Source organism: Rhynchophorus ferrugineus, unplaced genomic scaffold, assembly GCF_030347505.1.
Source record: "Rhynchophorus ferrugineus isolate W39M unplaced genomic scaffold, kcgeb_rfMv2 rfM5, whole genome shotgun sequence".
Taxonomy (NCBI): Eukaryota; Metazoa; Arthropoda; class Insecta; order Coleoptera; family Curculionidae; genus Rhynchophorus; species Rhynchophorus ferrugineus.
In genome coordinates, this window is record NW_027472584.1 from 9,135,790 (window position 1) to 9,157,941 (window position 22,152).

Here is a 22,152-nt window from a genome sequence, read left to right on the forward strand (position 1 = left end):
TTACAAGGATAAGGAAGAAATGTCAAATGAATCATTATTAATTTATACTACACACCCTGTATCCTGTCCGAGACTAATGTACTTTAAATTTGCAATTTTGAATTAAAATTATACAGTTTGACAGCATTCATGATCCGTCACCAAATATGTTAATCCAAAAAAAATATTAACATTTATTAAGCCTCTGATTGTTTAAATAACCGATGACGTCAGTATATCTTAATATTTGATTTCGTGCTCGAGGCAATATAGCACACTATCTGGTGTTTGTTGCTTTCAGTTCGAGAACGTTTCACCGAATTTTAAGCAACAATTTTTTGTTCGGATTGTAAAAGTTTCAGCTACTGCGTTAACGACATTGCCGGCCGCTTACTATACAAATTAAATACATATCTAGGCTTGTGTGTAGTAAAGTCAAGGATTTATTATATTGTACTTAAGCGGTAATTAGTGTTCGCAGCGCTTCCTAGCGATACATTCGTTAGTCTTATCATAGTGATTGTCAAACCATCGTGCTCTTTTATCATTTCCTACAACTACAGTGCGTGATCTCTGTTTTTAAAAATATATTGTGTTGTGATGCTATGATAAAGGATTAAATTTAACCCGAAAAAATGGTTATGGTAAGTGTGAAAGTTTTTCTAATAGTTGCTAGTTGCGTCATTTAATTTTATTGCATCGATATCAGAGGCGCCACAATTTTTTTTGATGATCCTTATCTCAATAACATCTAAATACGGTACCCTCAGTTTCGTATTCCTGTCCGAAGTATTATTCATCCTCCAAAACTTATTACATGGTAATTTTAACAAGATATCAAGCTCTCTCAGCTCAAATCGCTTCGTTTTATACAAAACCAAAACATACGTATTGCGAACTGATCAAGAACCATTTTAATTATCTAAATCAACAGGAGGACCGTATTTTTTTAGTTCGTAAAGGTCTTTCTGCGCGCTACTGGTTCATTTGCAGTTGTTTACTTTTACTTTACTTATTTTATAGAACGTTTTTCATTTTTTTGTGATAATAACCTTGTCAGCTATGTAGGCAAATTATTTCTGGTTTCATTTTCATTCGCTAAATCAAAATTTAATTTTCTTATTTATAAGAACAGAAAAGTTTAGCTGCGTTCAATAACATCGATGACACTGTGTATTTTCCAAGTCGTCAGTTTTTATGCAAGGATATCATCATCGTGTATGTGTATGGTTTCGTATTCAGTATATGTAATTTGAGGCAATGTTTTTTGTAGTTCAGATATATATCAACGTCCTATTATTAATTTTCAACAATAGCAAATCATTTTTGTTCCTACCGAACCATGAGTAATACAATGTTGTTATTTAAAAAATAAGCGTAGTAGCTAAACAATTTACTTAAAACTTATATCAACCGTTTATTAATATTCGGAATTCGATGATATATGCATATAATATGTAGTTTTAAACACATTGTGCAACTTCAAAATGTTTTTATTTGTGACAAAGTATTATTACCCACGTAGCTAGCAAATGTTTTTCTTTTTTGTTATTATATTATTATGCAACCATACATACACATTGGTCAAATATGCTATGATGTGCTATATAATATGCTATGAAAGAACAAAGTATTAAATGTTAATACAAGAACAAAAGCATAAACATTTTGGATTCTAAACTCGTAGCTTTAAAGCCACTTTACTATTAATGTGACATTGAAGATGGATACTGACCTTTAACTTTTTTTGAAATAATCAAGAAAACCGTTATTAATTTTGGCTGTTTATGACAGAGTCGCATAACACGTTTTTTTATGTCTAAAACTGTTTCAAAATTTGCAGTAGAAAATTATTTTTGAATTGTTTATTGTTCATTAGAAATCATTTAATATATTTAAGTTAATACATATTCTCGCATAGAACATTTAAATGTAGAAGATTAATAAAGTTTTAAAGTGAAGTGATTTTTCTTGTGAAAAGTTTTCTTTTACTTAATTTTGTTAAGTTTTTATTACATAATTACTGGAATTTTTTGTTATAAACTATAAGCTACTTCTCATGTTTCAAGCTATATTTATATTATGTGGAACCGACTTTTTTAATATACTTAATCAAAATGATATTATTATATGGACAAAAACTGTTGAAGTAATCTCTTTCTAATAAATTATGTCTATATTTCAACCACCAGACGTGTGTATTAGCTAATTCAATTTGTAGGTTCGCAGGTAACTGCTAAATGAGAGATGATACAATTGCAGTTAGACTGTTACAAAAAAGTTAATATGACGTTATATTTGCCTGTTATAATGCTTAAAAGTAGATCATTTTATTGTCAAGGTAGACTGCTTAACAAGGGGTTGTTCAGTCATTCTGTGAAACACGTTTTCATAATGGTTGTACCATTCCTGTGGTTACATTTAATATTTGACGTAAAAGGTACTGCAATTTTGGTTAAATTTAGCATTAAAATATAAATAATAATATGCAAAAGTTTACATACAATAACTTTTTTAAGAATATATTTCTTGACAATAGTTTATTCTTAATGTTGCTTATATTAAATTATATTGCGTATACTAAAATAAAATAATTTATATAAATAAATAAGGAACTGTAATATTTGCTTAGTACAGTAATTTAAATGTATAGTAATTTGTATGTATAGTAAAGAGAAATTGTTTTCTTATTTAATTGAATAAAATACATTTAAATTTAAATAATATTTTCTTGATATAGTTAGAATTATTTTATATTATTGCAAAGGTATACGTATACAAAATTTCTCGGTATATACTCTTAATATCCGAATTAAATTGATTATTATAATTATAAATTATGATAATTAATATAATTAATAAAATAAATTTATCTAGTAATACCAATTTTATGTCCGAGAAACTATGCTGACGGATATGTTACCGAATTATTTACATAAAAAAACCACAACGTACGTGCGTGTAACAATCAACTTTATTAAAATTTTGTAAATTGTAAATTAAATTATGTTATGTCTGTATAGTAAATCAAGTCTGATTTTTATCTATTCATGATTAAAAGTATTACTTAAAAATGTGTTCAATAATATATAGGATTTCCTTGAATGATACTCTTAGGAAGAACAACTGATTTATGAAATTAGTCTGAACTCCTTGGAAACAGGTGTTCAATTTTAAACATATTGAAGTAGTATTTTAGCCATTTTTTAAAAAACAATGGAAACATACCATAATTTTTAGAGTATGTTTATGCCAATTTTCAACAATTGTTCACTCTACAATAACCTTTAACCATAACCAGTATTCTTCGAAGGCCGCATGCAAATATTTACAATTAACTTTTTACCACAGATGTTTATGTATTAATATCAGATAAGTTTAAATAAGTGACGCAAAACTCTTATATGACTCATTACGAGCTCATGACTTATGCTGTAATAAGATATTCAAAGCACGATTTGATGTACATGAACCTGTATGTGCATATTTATGGATAAACGCGCTTTTGAACTCGCTTTTTCTGCGTTGAGCTTGTATTTGTGGAAAAATTTAATGATTTATGTTAAAATTTCTATTTATTATACTGGATTTTTTTCTAATTTTATTATTTGTTTTGTAGTTTTCATTATATAATACCTATATAAATAAAATAAGGCTATGCTACCATAAGACTACATTAAATTTCTCTTAGAAATGGCGAATGCGTTAGGTAACAACAAGCAGCCGCAAAGTAAGCTGAAACCGAACTAGGATCTGAAATGTATATTCTAAATTTGTGTTATCTTTGTATTATTTCGTTGATTTGATTATATTATTTTGAAATAACATCACATGTGTATGCTTCTTAAAAATATTTCCAGTTACAAAATGCTTTTTAATTATTTATCGGTTTTACCAAGTAACTGTATTACTAAAAGTTACAAATATGTGATTATATGTTAATAGTTGTAATAATATCATTAATTTTAAATAGAAGAACAGGATCATTAGTAACAGCGACTAACAGGACATGTGACTAACTAAAATCTGATAAACATAAAAAGAGTATATAATTCTGTAATTACCGTTGATGCATATAATTATCTAAGCAATAGTAGTAGTGATTTCTATGATTCTAAATGCACTGGGTGAAGAAATTAATTTTTAAATTATATCATAACATTTATCATATAGGTATAATTTTTTTAAATAATTTTTGAGAGGAAATGACGAATGCGCTAGTGCAAGAACTCTACTGATATCGTAAGGTATGTGTATGTGTAAATATTCAAATAATCGTTTACAGGTTTATAACAGTTAAGTTATTTGGTTTTGTTAATAACCATAATTAGATTAGATCATTACTGGTTTATATGGTATATTTTTCAGTAAATTGTTGCAAAATATGAGCCTAACAAATCCAGTGTTATTTTTGTTATTAAAATAATTGAATTTTTGTTTAATTTTATGCTCTAATATTTTAATTGATATATTTGAATGTACTAATTAACTAATTTTCCGTCCTTTATAACTAAGGTAATTTATTTATTCATAGTTATTATTAACAATTAACTTTAATCATGATAAAAATTTTAAATAATAAAGATGAGTTTATAATATATCGAATTGTAATTAGTGTTATTTTTTAAGGTAATTTTACTGACAACAGATCTTAATATATGCTTGATCTTGATCTGGTCGTCGTAGTAATATGGGCTCGTACCAATATGGTTAGATCAAGATAAAAAATACAAGCATTGTGGCCCGATATCATTGACATATCGTGTATTTTCTAAATAATAACAGACATGACAGTAATATTAATAGTATCGATTCTTAGGGTCGTGTTGTGCTAAGGTGGTCTACAAAAAACTGAGGTGCCAACAAAAAGACCGCCAATGTCCGAAGTGTCTTTACATCATTTGTCATTGCTGCCTTTTGACCACCCCATAACTTGAAAAAGTCATTTGTCAAACGGCAATTGTTTTCTTTATCCTTAATCGCTTGACCGCAATTTGCTAGTGCTTTACAACCCTTTTCGGTATTTTTACCTGTGCCTACCGTTAGAATTTCTGAAAATTTTTCGCCAAGGGTTGTTATTATTACGGTAAACCGCATCGGCAGCACTCTCCAATTTTTTCTTCGAATGCTCGATGATTTACCTTTCAATTGTTTTCATAGCGATTTCTTGATATACCGAAAATATTATACCCTAATAAATAATTCTATGAAATATAATAGTTATACAATTTTTGAAACTAATAATGACAATATTTTCTTAATCGTTTTGTACCTGTCTTGTTCTGTACTGTTGTCATCTTGATGGAAAATATTTAGTTCGGTATCACATAATAGATAAAAAGGTTGATTGGCTTAGTTTACTTAATGAGCGATTAATTAAATTTTACCGGATACTCAATATTTGTCTTATTTATAGTTGTTTATTTATTTTAATGCCATCAGTATTTACCTTTTTTTATCCCTCATTCCGTTTCTTAAATCTGTTGAATATTGTTTTTTATCCATTACTGTTCATTAATCCTTGCAAAACTCTCTCAAATGGAATGAAGCTGCTTTTAATAGAAATTTGTTAAAAGCACCTGATTTAGTGTTTCAATTAAATACCACACAGGTTCTTCACCGATAGTATCATGACTTTATCTGCAAAATGGCAAAACATTGACGACAATAATGGAGCATATTTGTTATGAACAAATTTATTTTCGTACTTTAAAAAAACAGCTGAACATTTTGCCGAGTCCAATATATGGTGAAGCAACGAAACATCCTAATATTACATGCCCCTGATCTTTGGACACTTTTCATAGTATTGTAGTATAATATATTATTGTTCAAAATTTAGGTGATTTAATTTTTTTTTCAAAACTGGTTCCAAGTCAGGTGTGTCAGGCACTCCTCTATTTGTATTATGTATATATGTATTAATTTGAGAATTATATCTTTAATGTCCTTTCCAAAATAATTAATTAAAAAAAATATTTATATGAAAAACTTTAATATTTATTTCCAAAACCTATTTCCTAAGATAAGTAAAAAAAAAGAATTCCTAATTGAATCTAAATTAGACTAGTTAAGCTAAAGTTAACAATAACACAAGTTCGAGTGGTTTGGCTCGCTTCACTCTTGCGATTTCTTGCGCATTGTTCGGTAGCTGTATTGCTTCCACGTTGATGTGATTTCATGTTTTAAGGCTGCAATAAGCAATTACCAATGTTAATCAATAAACTTTTTAGCGTTGGATTACTAGTCGCCGTAGTGTTTCAGTGCAACTCCATATTTAAACAAACTAATATCTTTGATCTTAGGCCAAGTTGGAAATATCTTGCCACTCATCTGTACAGTTCTTTGATTTTGAGTTTAATCTGCTCTGCTTTTTGTCTAACATGATGTTCAATATATTGTATGAATATTATCAAGGACACTATTACTTGTGGATGAAAATTTGTAACATATTTTTCTGTTCCTAATCCACATTAGAACCGTGGATACATTTTCAGGGATAGAGATGGCAGTAGATGCAGTAATTTATTCTATACTATATCATTTTGATAATTATATTTATAAAGGAAATTTGTTATTAGGATTTAGTTTTTATCTATTAATTATGTTATTAGAATTATATTTCTCTCACATGAAACACTATTTGTGGGTAGTGTTAAGTATATTAATGGACGAATTAATTAATTTTAGTATTGCTTTCAATACAGATTGACAGGGTACATTCTAGCTATCCAATAAGTTCGAAAAACATGAGGAATTAGAAGGTAGCATAAAACGACGTGTTATTTCAACGAAACAAGTGACCAGCGATAAACTACAATTTGAAAAATAATAATACATGCATTTTTCTCATGATAAAAGATCTTCACCTAACAATCAGAAAACAATCCCTTAAAGTTCATACCCCTTCAGTAAAATCAATTTATGCTAGAACTGTCTATATTCAGTATATTTGTTGTGTGGTAGATAAAATAATGAAAGAGAGAAAAATCAAAAATCATGCGGTGAAACAACAGGTGGATTTGTTTTTGAGAATATGGTTACTATTCCTTTATTTTAGGTTGTATTTTATTAAAACAAATTTTATAATATAGTTAATACTTACGTCGTTTCTTATTTCAGTTCAATTTTCTCTGGTTTTTATGTATATATCATATATATCATATATATATATATATATATATATATATATATGCTATATTATGAACAGTAACTTAAAAACATAAAATTGAAACAATAGTATATATATATATATATATATATATATATATATTTCTATTATAATAATGATTTTGTAGGTATGTAGGTATAGAAAATAACTATTAACTGATATGTATTTATTGCTTTTTTGGTAAAGCGAACATGGACAAATTATGTTTTCTTTATTTTGATTCTCTATTTCTTTATTAATTAATGTATAAGATTTCTTATATATTTTTATATTAATTCTTATGCATTACTTATATACACAAATATAACTATTATGTCATGTTCTAATCGCGGTATATAGCTGTTATATATTAGGTAAAAAATAAGCTCTAAGCCAGTATTCTGGACTACTCCAGCTCCAATTTTTTAATCTGAGTACTTTATCTTACATTACTCTAAAAACCTAAGTGAATACTTCAAAATCAAAATGCGCTGTATTCAAACTGTAGCACAAACAAATTGTATAACATTCACTTTTAATAGAATTTGACCGAAAGTACTTTATTCTGTAATAAAAAAAAATATCTCTAATGAGTTGTGACGAATGGGGAATTTAAAAATTAATTTTATTTATCAGTCCGATTCATTTCATCCATTGACTGATCTATTTATAATTATTCCCAATAAAACATAACAATTGTTTCATTGATACGAGAAATTATAAAGGCAAATAAAATAAAATAAATGACATTTAATTACCAATCACTATATCGATACTTTGGGTAAGCCTCAATAAAAACAAATGTTAAGGTGTGGCGATCCTAGAAATATCACTAGGGTAATTAGAAAACGATATAAGAACATTGTTAGATACGAATGAAGACAGCGAAAGTTTATCTTGAAATAGAAACACAATAATCAATTTCACGCCAAATTTAAATAGTTAAAATTTATAAAAATGATCAACATAATAGCATGTGCGTATTATCTGGTCTCAGATATGGAAATGAGCCGTATACCATTTTACCATTGGTGGAATATTAACGTTGTTGAACATTTCGATTTGCTGAAATAAAGAAACAAGAATACAACGTCTTGGGTATAATTAATTGAAAACATGCTTCGCCAAAAGAAGAAAACAAATCAGACAAGGAGAGCAGGTATATAGCCGTTCCTATCATCGATGATTTTTATTTAAACAGGGCCGTAACTGACCGTAAATATTAAAATTTTCCAAGTATATATTATTTTATATGGTAACTTCTCAAAAACTAATTACTGAAATTGAGAATTTAATAATAATTTAATATCCTAGTAAGGGTGTCGGTCGCCGAGAAAAATATCCATATATCGGTTAAAAAAATATCGATTTTTTTTGTAACAACTAGGAAAAATGTCGATATTTTACAATAGATATATCGATATTTTAAAAGAAAATGAAAATATTGATATATCGGCTCAAAGAAATATCGATGTTCTCTAAATATTTAAAAAAAAAGTAGCGACATTTTTAAACCTTTAACATTAAGCAGTGAAAGCCACCAAACGTTTAAAATTAAGTACCAATTTTAAAGGTTTATTAAAAATAATTAAAAGGTTTTTATAATTTTTAAGAAATATCTTTTCATCAGAAAATATCGGTCAAAAAATATCGATATATCGCCAATTTCCAACTCAGATCGATATGCCTGCGTATCGATGTGGCCATGATCATTCACAAATCATAATATTACCATCACAGGTTTAACCTTTCCATACCCTCGCCAATTTTTTATTTTTAAATAAGAAAACCTACATAGATGACTGGCAATGAGTCTTAGCTAGTCTTAGGGTCATTGAATTGACATATTTTGGTGACTCTGAGCTTTTTCTTTCTTGCCCATGATGAAGTGTGGCAAGCTGATTTGGTATACTTATTTAACTTTAAACCTTCTGTCAATTGAATGTATCACCCGCTTTATTTCACCTTATTCTACAGAATCATCTACAGTGCGCGCATTGTGTTGCAAATTTCAATCCTGCTTCTTTTTTTGAGTGATGGTCTAGTATATAAGTTCTGTTCATATAAGCGCCCTTCAATCGATCTGACAGGCATCATTTATATGAGGCACTGAAACAAACGCTAACACATCGAACTGACTACTAATCCAATGCTCATCACTAGATAAACCATGTAGAACTGCACAATGATATGGAAAATAGATTTACGAAGTTATTCAAGATTTCGCCTTAAAGTATGAAATAAGGTTACAACTACTGAACAACACACAGGGAATCCGAAGTAAGGATTGAAGCGAACTAGAACACATGAACTTGCATAGCGTATAAATGTTACTCTTAACTTTAGCTCAAGTACTGATGTATTTATCCCGTACTCGCCTTACTTGTGTATTGTTAAAATTAAAAAAAAATAGATTCTACTAGGCATACCTAGTATAATATAAATAATGTAAGAAATATGTTAATTTTGTATTGAAAATATATGAATAATTTAAAATAATTGTAACACGGCATATTGTTAATTATTTATTATTTTATCAATATTTCGATGAATATTTTCATTCTGAGTACTCATTGTCTATGGATCGGTTGAATAACACTGGTCGGCAATATATTCCCATAAAAATAATGCAAGAATATCGTATCGCAACTGATTGGGTGTTGGAAAAACTTATTGATAACATGGTTAACGATTTAGTTGCCTAATAACAACTGATACCAGACGCAAAAAATGTCTGATAAGCAATAACTTTATTTCACAACAGACGAAATATAAATGGACAATAAAAAATTATAGATTTGGTAACATAAATAAATATTTTTCTCCACGTAAAATGTTTGGAATCTGGTACTGATACGATAAAATCATCGTGTATCAATTATTCAATATTATCACACTCTGCTAGAGATATATTAATATCTATCATTGGTCTTATTGAGATATTGGTACCGTTAGTTTTATTGTATTCATTATGCACAGGAAATTATAAGTCCATTCCTGAACACGTAGATTCTCTGCCATATGGACGTTTCTGGAATTCAAAATGTAGCAATTCAGATTATTTGCAGCCAAAAAGATGTCTTTACAGTCCAAATTCTTCTGCTTCTTCGATTATTGAAAATTGTTTTCCAACAAAAAAAAAGTAAGTGTTTTTAAGCTGGATGCTGAAATAATTCGTATTATAATTTCGTAATTTTAGTGATAGTCTACCGAGGGTATTACCAGTTTGGAGTAATCTACGAAGAAAAACAAACTGATCCTAATACATTTTTAGTCGATTTTTGAATTCGAAATGATTTCAGAACCAAAGAGTCTGACGCAGGCCATTTATCACTTATGCCTTGATTCAAAATCATAGTGGTAAACTTAAATTTCATTCATAGTGATAATAATTATATTTCTGCATATAATTATATTTCTGCAAGAAATAAAACTTCGAAAACGTTTTTTTCCTAAGATTCTTTAGGAAATAAAGGCTTCTTTAGGAAATTAAGAAAATTCTAAATAAAGATTATCGAATAAAAATAAAGAAAAAATAAAGAAATCGTTTCAGAACCAAAGAGCCTGACTCAAGCCATTTATCACTCATGCCTTGATTCAAAATCATACTGGTAAATTTAAATTTCATTCACAGTGATAATAATTATATTTCTGCACATAATTATATTTCTGCAAGAAATAAAACTTCGAAAACGTTTTTTTCCCTAGGATTCTTTAGGAAATAAAGACTTCTTTAGGAAATTAAGAAAATTCTAAATAAAGATTATCGAATAAAAATAAAGAAAAAATAAATAAATCGTTTCAGAACCAAAGAGCCTGACTCAGGCCATTTATCACTCATGCCTTGATTCAAAATCATACTGGTAAATTTAAATTTCATTCACAGTGATAATAATTATATTTCTGCACATAATTATATTTCTGCAAGAAATAAAACTTCGAAAACGTTTTTTTTTTCTAGGATTCTTTAGGAAATAAAGACTTCTTTAGGAAATTAAGAAAATTCTAAATAAAGATTATCGAATAAAAATAAAGAAAAAATAAAGAAATCGTTTCAGAACCAAAGAGCCTGACTCAGGCCATTTATCACTCATGCCTTGATTCAAAATCATACTGGTAAATTTAAATTTCATTCACAGTGATAATAATTATATTTCTGCACATAATTATATTTCTGCAAGAAATAAAACTTCGAAAACGTTTTTTTTCCTAGGATTCTTTAGGAAATAAAGACTTCTTTAGGAAATTAAGAAAATTCTAAATAAAGATTATCGAATAAAAATAAAGAAATCGTTTCAGAACCAAAGAGCCTGACCCAGGCCATTTATCACTCATGCCTTGATTCAAAATCATAGTGGTAAATTTAAATTTCATTCACAGTGATAATAATTATATATCTGCATATAATTATATTTCTGCAAGAAATAAAACTTCGAAAACGTTTTTTTCCTAGGATTTTTTAGGAAATAAAGACTTCTTTAGGAAATTAAGAAAATTCCAAATTAAGTTTACTATATAGGTAACACGACGTTCTTTGAAGAGTGGGCATTCCAGACACAATAAGCATGAAATACAGTAGAATATTGAAAAACATTAAGTGAAAATAGTGTCAGTAAAATACTTGACCAGAAAATTAAAGTGCAGGTAATAACTTTAAAGAGTACCCAATAACAGCACAATCGCCAACTGGGAACTATGAGAGTAGTAGCTATTATTAGAATAAGTACCCTATTTGCTAAGACAAATTAAAATTGTATCGATGGCTACTGAAAAATTTTATGATGATAATTTGAAGATACAGTTACAAGTGTATTTGACAGGGCTACCAAATTTTTAATTTTACATAATTGATTGTAACTACAACAAAAAGAGAAGGTTTAAATTACCATATATACATTTGATTATAGATTATGAATTACTTTGTAATATTTGGGTAAATAAATGGAACAAATTGTAATTTTGAAGTTTATTGTAATAATAACCTTACAAACTTATTAGGACCTGCAACTGCAATACTTCATCAAGTACTATACAAAATCTATGTTTAGACATGTTTTAACATATTAAGTTTTTACATATTCTGCCATTAATTCTTAAACCAGATCTCTGCTTACTTGCTTTTACTTCACTTAACTTCAGCGACAACATTTGGGTTGATATAATACACACATACCAGGTAGTAAAAACTTGATAAAATCACATTATTAAATGAAATATGTAAAAATATATAAAAAAATATACCCATTTGATGTATAAAAAACCAGATATTTGATATTGGCTTCTTTAATCTAACCATGATCGGATTTGATAGTATTTTAATATAATATCGTTCAATGGTGAACAGTAGTGAATATACTTCTGTCTAGTCGGCATTCGAAACTCATACTGATTTCATGCACACTTGTACGACTAAACCCATCACATTACATTAAATATAATTGTCCATACTATTTGGTAACAAAAAAGAACAAAAATATTAGGGACATATATACATAATAACCAAAATAAATGAGGCCCAACCGCAAATGTTATCAACAATATTATTTAGCTTGTTATTACGATAATCACACTTTAGACATAATTAAAGGCACTTAAAATAGTATATACTTACATTAAAATTGTCTTATTGCTGTGAATAAATGATCGATATTCAAATTATATCGACTGGTTTGCGTATTGCAAGAATATGAATATGATTAAGCGTAATAAACCCAAGTTTTTGCGTCGATATGTGATAAATAATATATACTGTACCCATACAAATCATCCATTGCGACCAAAACAACTACGTCACGTACATATTTGGAGCGTTTTAGCGCACTTTTAAAATTGCACTATTTTATATGTCAGTTTTGCAGAAATAATTTTTATTCTGGGTAAAGTAAATGTGTAGAATTGTCATAAAGTAGTTTTTCAAAAATAGTCTGTATTATAGACTATAGAATAAATAAAAAACATGTATTTAATAAAAATCATAAATAAATTAAAAATTATGTTCGATCGTTTATCCTAAATACGGACCTGTACACGATCCCGGATGAAAGCAAGGGGCCGGAGCCCGGAGGTCACTTGAGGCAGACGGCAATACATGAAGCGTGACTGTTGGAAAAAGGAACGCCGACATAATCAGCCTCGACCAATCAGTGAGCGCTTTTCAACAGTGCGATCTCAACGGGGCTGCGACCGGGCTCGCTGGAATACAGAGGGACTCAGTGGCGGAACAAATTAATTTTTACCGTATATATACATATATATTTAACTGTACCGTTCCTGTACACGGTCATACATTTTTAAATTTTTATAATAAAATTTATAATACATTATAATTTATTCGTTTACGTGGTTACAAGTAATTTTATATCATCTATTTTACGTATAAACATTCCGATAATTGAATTTTATTCTAAATACTTAGGTCATTGCCCCTAAATTTTTACTAATGTCTTAAATATAAGATGAATAAGGGGTCAAATTGTTAATCCGATAAATTAGTCTTGAAAGAAAAATCGGTATAATGTATTTTATTCAAAGTATTGTCCATCAATAGGCGCTACTTTTTCCTATCTTTCAGGCAATTTATGAATTCCATTTCGAAAGCACGATGTATCTTTTGAAGCTATCCATAAATCAACTCATTTTTTGATATCTTCATAGAAAGTGAATGATTGTTCAGACAGGTCACGGCTTATATGTCGAAACAATTAGTAATCAGAAGGAGCAAGGTCCGGAGAATACGGAGGGTGTGGTAGCACTTACCATTTTAATGTTTCCCAGTATGTTTTCGCCGGTTTTGCAACATGTGGTCCAACGTTATCATGTTGAAGATTAACATTGTTTTGTCTTCCGGTCGTTTTTTATTCAGTGCTCGGGTCAAACGCATCATTTGTAATCAATTTCATCGGGTAATGCCTTATAATCCTCTTCTTAATTTTTTTTTTGGCTCTTCAGAGCGTTCGTTTTGTTTCTGGTGTCAAAATCATCACTTTTGAAACGTCAGAACCAGTATTCACATGTTGAATTCGATGTAGCACGGTTGCCATGTTCAGAGCATTCGAGGACCTTCAGCCACTTTTTTCTTCGATTTGAAGCAAAAAGGTAAAACTTTGCATCACAAGTATCGATATACTCGGTAGAAATTCAGACATTTTCTACGCGCTGAAAATTTTTTTTGTTTGACGAAATGAACCATACTGAAAAATGAAGCCTTGTCAGTGAGACTTCAGTGATGCGATGTAATACACAGTAACACCATATTGTAAATCCTTTAAAATTAATTTGGTCTAATTAAAGGTTTTTTTTCCAATAATTGGTATTTTTGGTATATTTTCCTTTGATATTTTCAAAGTCAAAAGAGATCAAATTCAAATACCGATTATCAATCAATATTTAATCACAGTAATAATAATTATTGATGAACTTTTGTCGATTTATCTATAAGTTTGATAATCCTGCGCCTATGGTTTGGCTCCCTACGCCTTCATGCTTCCTTGTATTCCTGTTCCAGGATTTTTCCTACAACCCGGCCATTTTATTTGCTGGATGTTCTTCCTTTCGTTATATTTATGTTCTGTTATATTTCAAGTACGGGAATAAAATATAGAAAACACATTTCGATGTGTTTTTTACTATAAACCAAATTTAAAATGCATCTTCCTCTTACGTAAATCTATGTTTTTTCAGGATTTTCTAATGAATGCATTAAATGGGTAAATATATAATGTGTTATCTAATCAATTATATGAATTTGAACGCGATGTTCTGATAAGAGGAAATTTCCATTTGATTTATCTTTTGTGACTACATCTACACATTTTTTTTCAGTTTTATCTCTGGCGTATGCTACAGATAGTGCTACAATGTAATTTATACTTATACTTATAAAATACACTTTTCTAATGATAATAGGGTATTATTTAAACAAGATTGCGCCTAATCCTAGGTCATAAACTGGAACAGAATCGTTGAGTTCTTGTAGTTTACATAATAATTTCTCAACATTATTTTACGGGTTACATTTGTAACAAGTCTATAAGAAAGTATTTATTGTTATTATGATTTGATATTAAAAAGTAATCATTAAGTTAAATTGAGTTAACGATATATCCAAAAATTTATTAATGAAATAATAACTATTTCTAAAGTCATTGCAAATAATGTATTGAATTCTTATGGTTTCTTAAAATAGTGTCTAGATTATGCTGAAAATTATAGTCTAATAAGTAAATTTTAAAACCTTGTCAATACATTTCTGTCCTTTTTTTGTTAACATTAATCATTTTAATAAGAATGGTTGGAATCTTAAATCTTATGAAGGCATTTCATTGAACATACAGATGCTTCATCTTTTGATACTATCAATGGAATCAACCCAATTTTTGGTAATTTGATGTGATGTATATATGAAATAAGAAGTAATCAGAAGCAGCGATTTCTTGCCAATACATTTCTGTCATTTTTTTTTGTAAAAATAAATCATTTTAATAAGAATGGTTGGAATCTTAAATCTTATGAAGGCATTGCATTGAACATACAGATGCTTCATCTTTTGATACTATCAATGAATCAACCCAATTTTTGGTAATTTGATGTGATGTATATATGAAATAACAAGTAATCAGAAGCAGCGATTTCTTGCCAATACATTTCTGTCATTTTTTTTGTAAAAATAAATCATTTTATTAAGAATGGTTGGAATCTTAAATCTTATGAAGGCATTGCATTGAACATACAGATGCTTCATCTTTTGATACTATCAATGAATCAACCCAATTTTTGGTAATTTGATGTGATGTATATATGAAATAACAAGTAATCAGAAGCAGCGATTTCTTGCCAATACATTTCTGTCATTTTTTTTGTAAAAATAAATCATTTTAATAAGAATGGTTGGAATCTTAAATCTTATGAAGGCATTGCATTGAACATACAGATGCTTCATCTTTTGATACTATCAATGAATCAACCCAATTTTTGGTAATTTGATGTGATGTATATATGAAATAACAAGTAATCAGAAGCAGCGATTTCTTGCCAATACATTTCTGTCATTTTTTTTGTAAAAATAAATCATTTTATTAAGAATGGTTGGAATCTTAAATCTTATGAAGGCATTGCATTGAACATACAGATGCTTCATCTTTTGATACTATCAATGAATCAACCCAATTTTTGGTAATTTGATGTGATGTATATATGAAATAAGAAGTAATCAGAAGCAGCGATTTCTTGCCAATATATTTCTGTCATTTTTTTTGTAAAAATAAATCATTTTATTAAGAATGGTTGGAATCTTAAATCTTATGAAGGCATTGCATTGAACATACAGATGCTTCATCTTTTGATACTATCAATGAATCAACCCAATTTTTGGTAATTTGATGTGATGTATATATGAAATAAGAAGTAATCAGAAGCAGCGATTTCTTGCCAATACATTTCTGTCATTTTTTTGTAAATATAAATCATTTTATTAAGAATGGTTGGAATCTTAAATCTTATGAAGGCATTGCATTGAACATACAGATGCTTCATCTTTTGATACTATCAATGAATCAACCCAATTTTTGGTTATTTGATGTGATGTATATATGAAATAAGACGTAATCAGAAGCAGCGATTTCTGGTGAATACAGCAGGTAGAACGGAAACACTTTCATGCTGATTTTCAAAGATTTTGTAATATATTACCGAATGTTTTCATATTATAAGATCGCTTGATTGCTTTTCTGCTTCTATAACAACCATTTTTTTCTTTTAGTTCTCCTCAAATGTATTATTTGCAATTTATAGCGATATCCAGTTCAATTTGAACGTTTTGAACCAAATTTTTGAAAGATCTCAGCATATTTTCTTTCACGTAATCATTTCTTCTACGTCTTATGAACAAGTAATCGATGTATTGAGCAAATATTTCGCTCAAAAATCGACATACGGTACTGATACAAAGTCTTTAATATATTCATGGTGTTAACAGCAATTCCAAGATAATAGTCTTCTTTTATCGAATAATGAATAATTATTTGTAAATCAAGTACAATACACCGGTTATTAATGAAAATATCTTATCCTATTAAATTTTTTATTAGGAAAAAAAGCGACATTGTTTAAATCACTGTATAAATAGTAAAATATATGATTAGCTCAACGAAATATCTTGATACGCATACCAGAATGCTAATTTTATTCCGATTTTGCATGTAAATACTGTGAATGACGTTTAAAAGCCCGACTGTTGAACAGAAGTTAATTAAGAAGGCTATTTGCATTAAAAGGGTCGAAATAAAATTAGTTTAAACATTATTTTATTTCTAGCCAATAGCGGGAAGCGACAGAGACATTTGCATAATAAAGCAATTTATTGCCGTCATTTTTGTTTCGAGAATGGAAATGGTTGCTAACCTGCGGTTTCACACCTATTTCGTAGCAAAAACCATACACATTTTATATACATATATATTTTATGTTTTAAAACACAACATATTATTAATTAATATTTATTATTGATGAACTAACTAATAACAATTTTAATAACTACAACAATATAAAACGCTAATAAAATGATAAGTAATTTAATCCATTAATTGGACTAAAGAACCACATACCAACATGTAGTTTTCTATAACAAGAAGATGTTAACGATGATTATCTGGTGAATACAGATTATTGTTCATCACAGTTGTGACCGAGATACTAGAATTTGTTATATAGGACACTTAATAACCGTTCATAATTATAATCAGTGGTTTTCATTTTAACACTTGCTAATAAAAATTGTATGAACTATTTTCATTATGCATATAAAAATATATGAACAATATAAAAATTAACAACAATTAATTATAGTAAGTAATATTAATTAACTTCATACATTGTTTTTTTACCTCTTTCTTTCTTATTTTGTTATTTAATAATACAAAAAAAATCAGAAATTCGATTAATTTTATTCTTTCTAATTTTTATTTATTATTATTTTTTATCGCTCTTTTATGTTCAATCATTTTAATACATTTTGGACTTATTTAATTAATTTTGTTTTAAGAAATAATTGAAGAAATATAGTGATACATCAAGGAATCTGATATTGGGATATCCATAGTTATTTAGATTAATTATGTTCAGTTATTCTAATGAATTATGGACTTTATTAATTCTAACATATGGGCCTTGGATAAATTCACTTTGTTATCTGACATTTTTTTCCTATATTTTATAAGTCTCCTTTTATCAACTAGGGGTTTATCTGGACTGGACCTACAGTTTAGTGTGAGCTCCGAACCACGGTCCTCGGCATTAAGCCTACCGATTGGCGATTGACCAACTTAGAAAACATCCCAGAAGACATCCGGTCTTACCCAGCCTGGTTATTGGCGTGACTGGGATCATTTTCCTTGTCGGATTTTGCACTCTTGTCTAGGACAATCACAAATATTAAATAATCACAAATAATCGAACACTCAGCTATCGCAACAGTAGGACGACCGTCCTGTAGCCTTTACAACTGCGCCACTAAGCCAGCCGTTATTTGTCATTGTTGTATAGATTTTAAAACATTTAAAAAACGAACAATATTCTACTATTTGCTGCATCTTGTTGATGTTAAGTGCTTAAAAAAAGACAATTGAATATATTCTTCATGCTACATATAAGGTTATTAGGAATTAATAACAAAATAGTTTGATATATTTTAAGGGTTTAGTTGAAAACACTATAAGAGTTGAGTCAAGATACATTTATATTTCAAAGAACTCAAAAGAACATTTTTTTAGAAAACTTTCATTTTCACAAAGATGGTAAGAACTCATTCATCATGTTCTAAAAATTTAACTAAATTGAGCTATATTTAAGTATGATTAAACATACACTTTTCTTTTAAACTTATTATCATTTAATATAAATTCAAATATTAATTTAGTTAATAATAGTTTATAAAAACACTAGTAATTTCTGTTTTTATATAGTAGGATGTATAATATATCCAACGGAATAGATTAATTGTTATTAGTAAGTATTAAAATGAAAATTGTTGATTATGAATGGTTATTAAATGTTCTATATAATAAATTCGAGTATCTCGTCCAAACCCCAGGCAAAAAAACGCTCATTTCATGGGAGGAGTTTAAAAGTTGAAATGCCTCATCTCCTCCGTTGAACAATGGGTCTTCTGGTTGATTAAAGTAAAATAGAGAGCGGCAAGGGTATCGTATCGGCTTTTATGCTCTGAAGACGGTCAGACAGAGCAATTCCTATTAAGAACTATAATTTATCATCTGTCTCCATGACCATGTTTCATTCAAATAAAAATACATACGGGCCCCCAACACAATACAGGGTTGTATTCTTTTTCCGGCACTGCCATACGTCAGAATAATTCTATGACTCAATTACTGAATGCGATAGGGGGAACTTTGATACGGTTATGGTGCTATCTTTTTTTCTTGTTCAATATTGGCACGGTTGCCATCTTAATTGTTGCCTCATGATTCTTTTTTCACACTAGAAAATTTAGATCTCTTTTCTGTTAATCTCTGACAGCAGGAAAACACTTTTTAAAGACTTGTATTTAATAAATATGTTTCATTGTATTTTGAGAATATATTAATAACTATAATTTCTTATTATGCGATAATTTGGAAAACTTTGAAAAAAAAGTTATGGTGAACTGATAAAAAAATGTATTAGAATCGATTATTTTAACAGGTAAAGTGGTAAATAATGACAAATAAGCATGATGATTGTAATAAAGAATCACATATATTAATTTATAATAGTGATATAGGATAGACAGACTCTAAAAAACTAATTATTTATAAATTAAAAGTGCGATTACTAACATTTTAATATACATTCAAAAAATTCAGAAATAAAATCAATCAGGAGTGTTACGAAACATTGACGTCACTTAACATTTCCTAACCATCATTTCCGCATTCCAATGTCTGAAATATTTGCATTATTTATCTTATATTTCACTTATATAGAGGCAAATAACCTACATTTGTTTAAAATCGATTCCTCAATGGTGAAGTGACTGAAATAATAATTTTAAAAAGAATACTATAACTCTCTTATAGAATTGATGTGAATATTCCCCCAGCACTAACCACGAAATATGGACGAATGTTGAAGGAAATCATCACTTGGCAAGAAATTAATAGATGCAGGTATTTATCTAGTCCAAAAATGTATTTATTCAGTGATTGCACAATCACCAGTCGGGAACTGTGAGAATAGTATTAACAAAATCAAGTTTCCCATATTTGCGAAGATATATCAAAATTGTATCGATGGCAAATCTTCCGAAAATGTTATTAATATAATTTTAAGATACAAATGCAATATATTTAACAGGGCTGTCAAAAGGACAATTTTACATAGTTGATAGTCATTATAATACAAATAAAAATAAATTAAATTAGGTAGATTTGATGATGATGTATTGTGCCAAAATATTTTGTAGCATTTCAGTTAATAAAATACACAAATTGTAATGCTGAAGCTTTCTTTAGTAATAATCTTACACATTTATAAGACATCATGCAACTGAATACTTCATCAAGTTTTCTAAAAAATCTGTGCTTAAACATGCTTTAACATATTAAGATATTTTGGACAGTCCGATAACATCAAAGCCTTGATAAGTCTCTCGAAGCTTTGGTATCATATGTCACATTTTGTACTATCACAGTTATTTCACGTATTTCAGAAAATTAAAATTGTTTATGACACTGAATGGTGTCCGCATTAATTAATATAAGAAATATTCCAAACGAGGAATTATCCATTAAATTTCACCATAAAATACAATAAAATGATTATAACTAAATTCAATAGGCGTTTCGCTACATAAATCTAGCTTAAAAAATTCGATTCTACGCTAAGAATACACTATATTTACACACTCTTCTTCGTAGATAATGTGTCGTACAGTAGCTCATCCAAATATTTAACATACAAGAAACCAGATATTTGATATTAACTTTTTCTAATATAACCAGCCGAGATTTTATTGACACTTTTTAAAGACTTGTATTTAATAAATATGTTTCTTTGTATTTTGAGAATATATTAATAACTATAATTTCTTATTATGCGATAATTTTGAAAACTTTGAAAAAAAAGTTATGGTGAACTGATAAAAAAAAAGTATTAGAATCGATTATTTTATTATTTAAACCCGTTTGAGTTGAGTGATGAAAGGGAAGTCGTCATTGTAAAGGCATAAACTGGAAAAATAAGTTTAAAAACGTGACATGATAATGTTTACGAAGCAAATTGAAATTCTTACCCTCTCCGTTGTTTTCACAAAACATTACCCTTCCGATTATCATTTGTTTTGATCGATGTTAAGTGATCTGACTGAACACCACTTGCATTTTTATGAATATATGCGAAAATAAGCCACCAACTCTTGCATGACATCAAAATACTTACCGTTTTTGCGACAAGTAATTCGAATGTTGACAGGTAGTTATGGATATTTTGTATTGTATACAATTTTGTTTTGAGAAATAATTGAAGAAATGTAGTGATATATCAAGGAATCTGTTATTGGGATATCCATAGTTATTTAGATTAATTATGTTCAGTTATTCTAATGAATTATGGACTTTATTAATTCTAACATAAGGGCTTTGAATAAATTCACTCTGTTATCTGACATTTTTTTCCTATATTTTAAAGTCTCCTTTTATCAACTAGGGGTTTATCTGGATAGGATCTACAGTTTAGTGTGGGCTCCGAACCACGATCCTCAGCATTAAGGTCGGTTTAATAGAGTGGGGAGTGACCAACTTTAGAAATCATCCCAGAAGACATCCGGTCTTACCCAGCCTGGTTACTGGCGTGACTGGGATCATTTTCCTTGTCGGATTTTACACTCTTGCCTAGAACATTCACAAATATTAAATAATTACAACATACATTTTCGACCGTGCCCCAGCAGGATTCGAACCCGCGGCTATCACAACAGTAGGAGGACCGTCCCATCGCCTATACCACTGCGCCACCAAGCCGGCTCAATGAGT

General features: G+C 28.8%; 1 protein-coding gene across 2 annotated transcripts in view; it reads left to right on the forward strand.

The window, feature by feature from the left end:
• The window catches only part of cnc (NFE2 like bZIP transcription factor cap-n-collar), a 107,205-nt gene that overhangs the window by 14,786 nt on the left and 70,267 nt on the right, over positions 1-22,152 (forward strand). Inside the window, exon 1 of one of the 2 annotated variants that reach the window (XM_076406300.1) lies at positions 222-623. The exons of the other annotated variant lie outside the window; for it this stretch is intronic. Coding sequence (XP_076262415.1) covers positions 615-623 — 9 coding nt within the window. The 5' untranslated portion in view covers positions 222-614. Of the gene's footprint in view, positions 1-221; positions 624-22,152 lie in introns of those variants that run through there. 2 annotated transcript variants of the gene reach the window in all.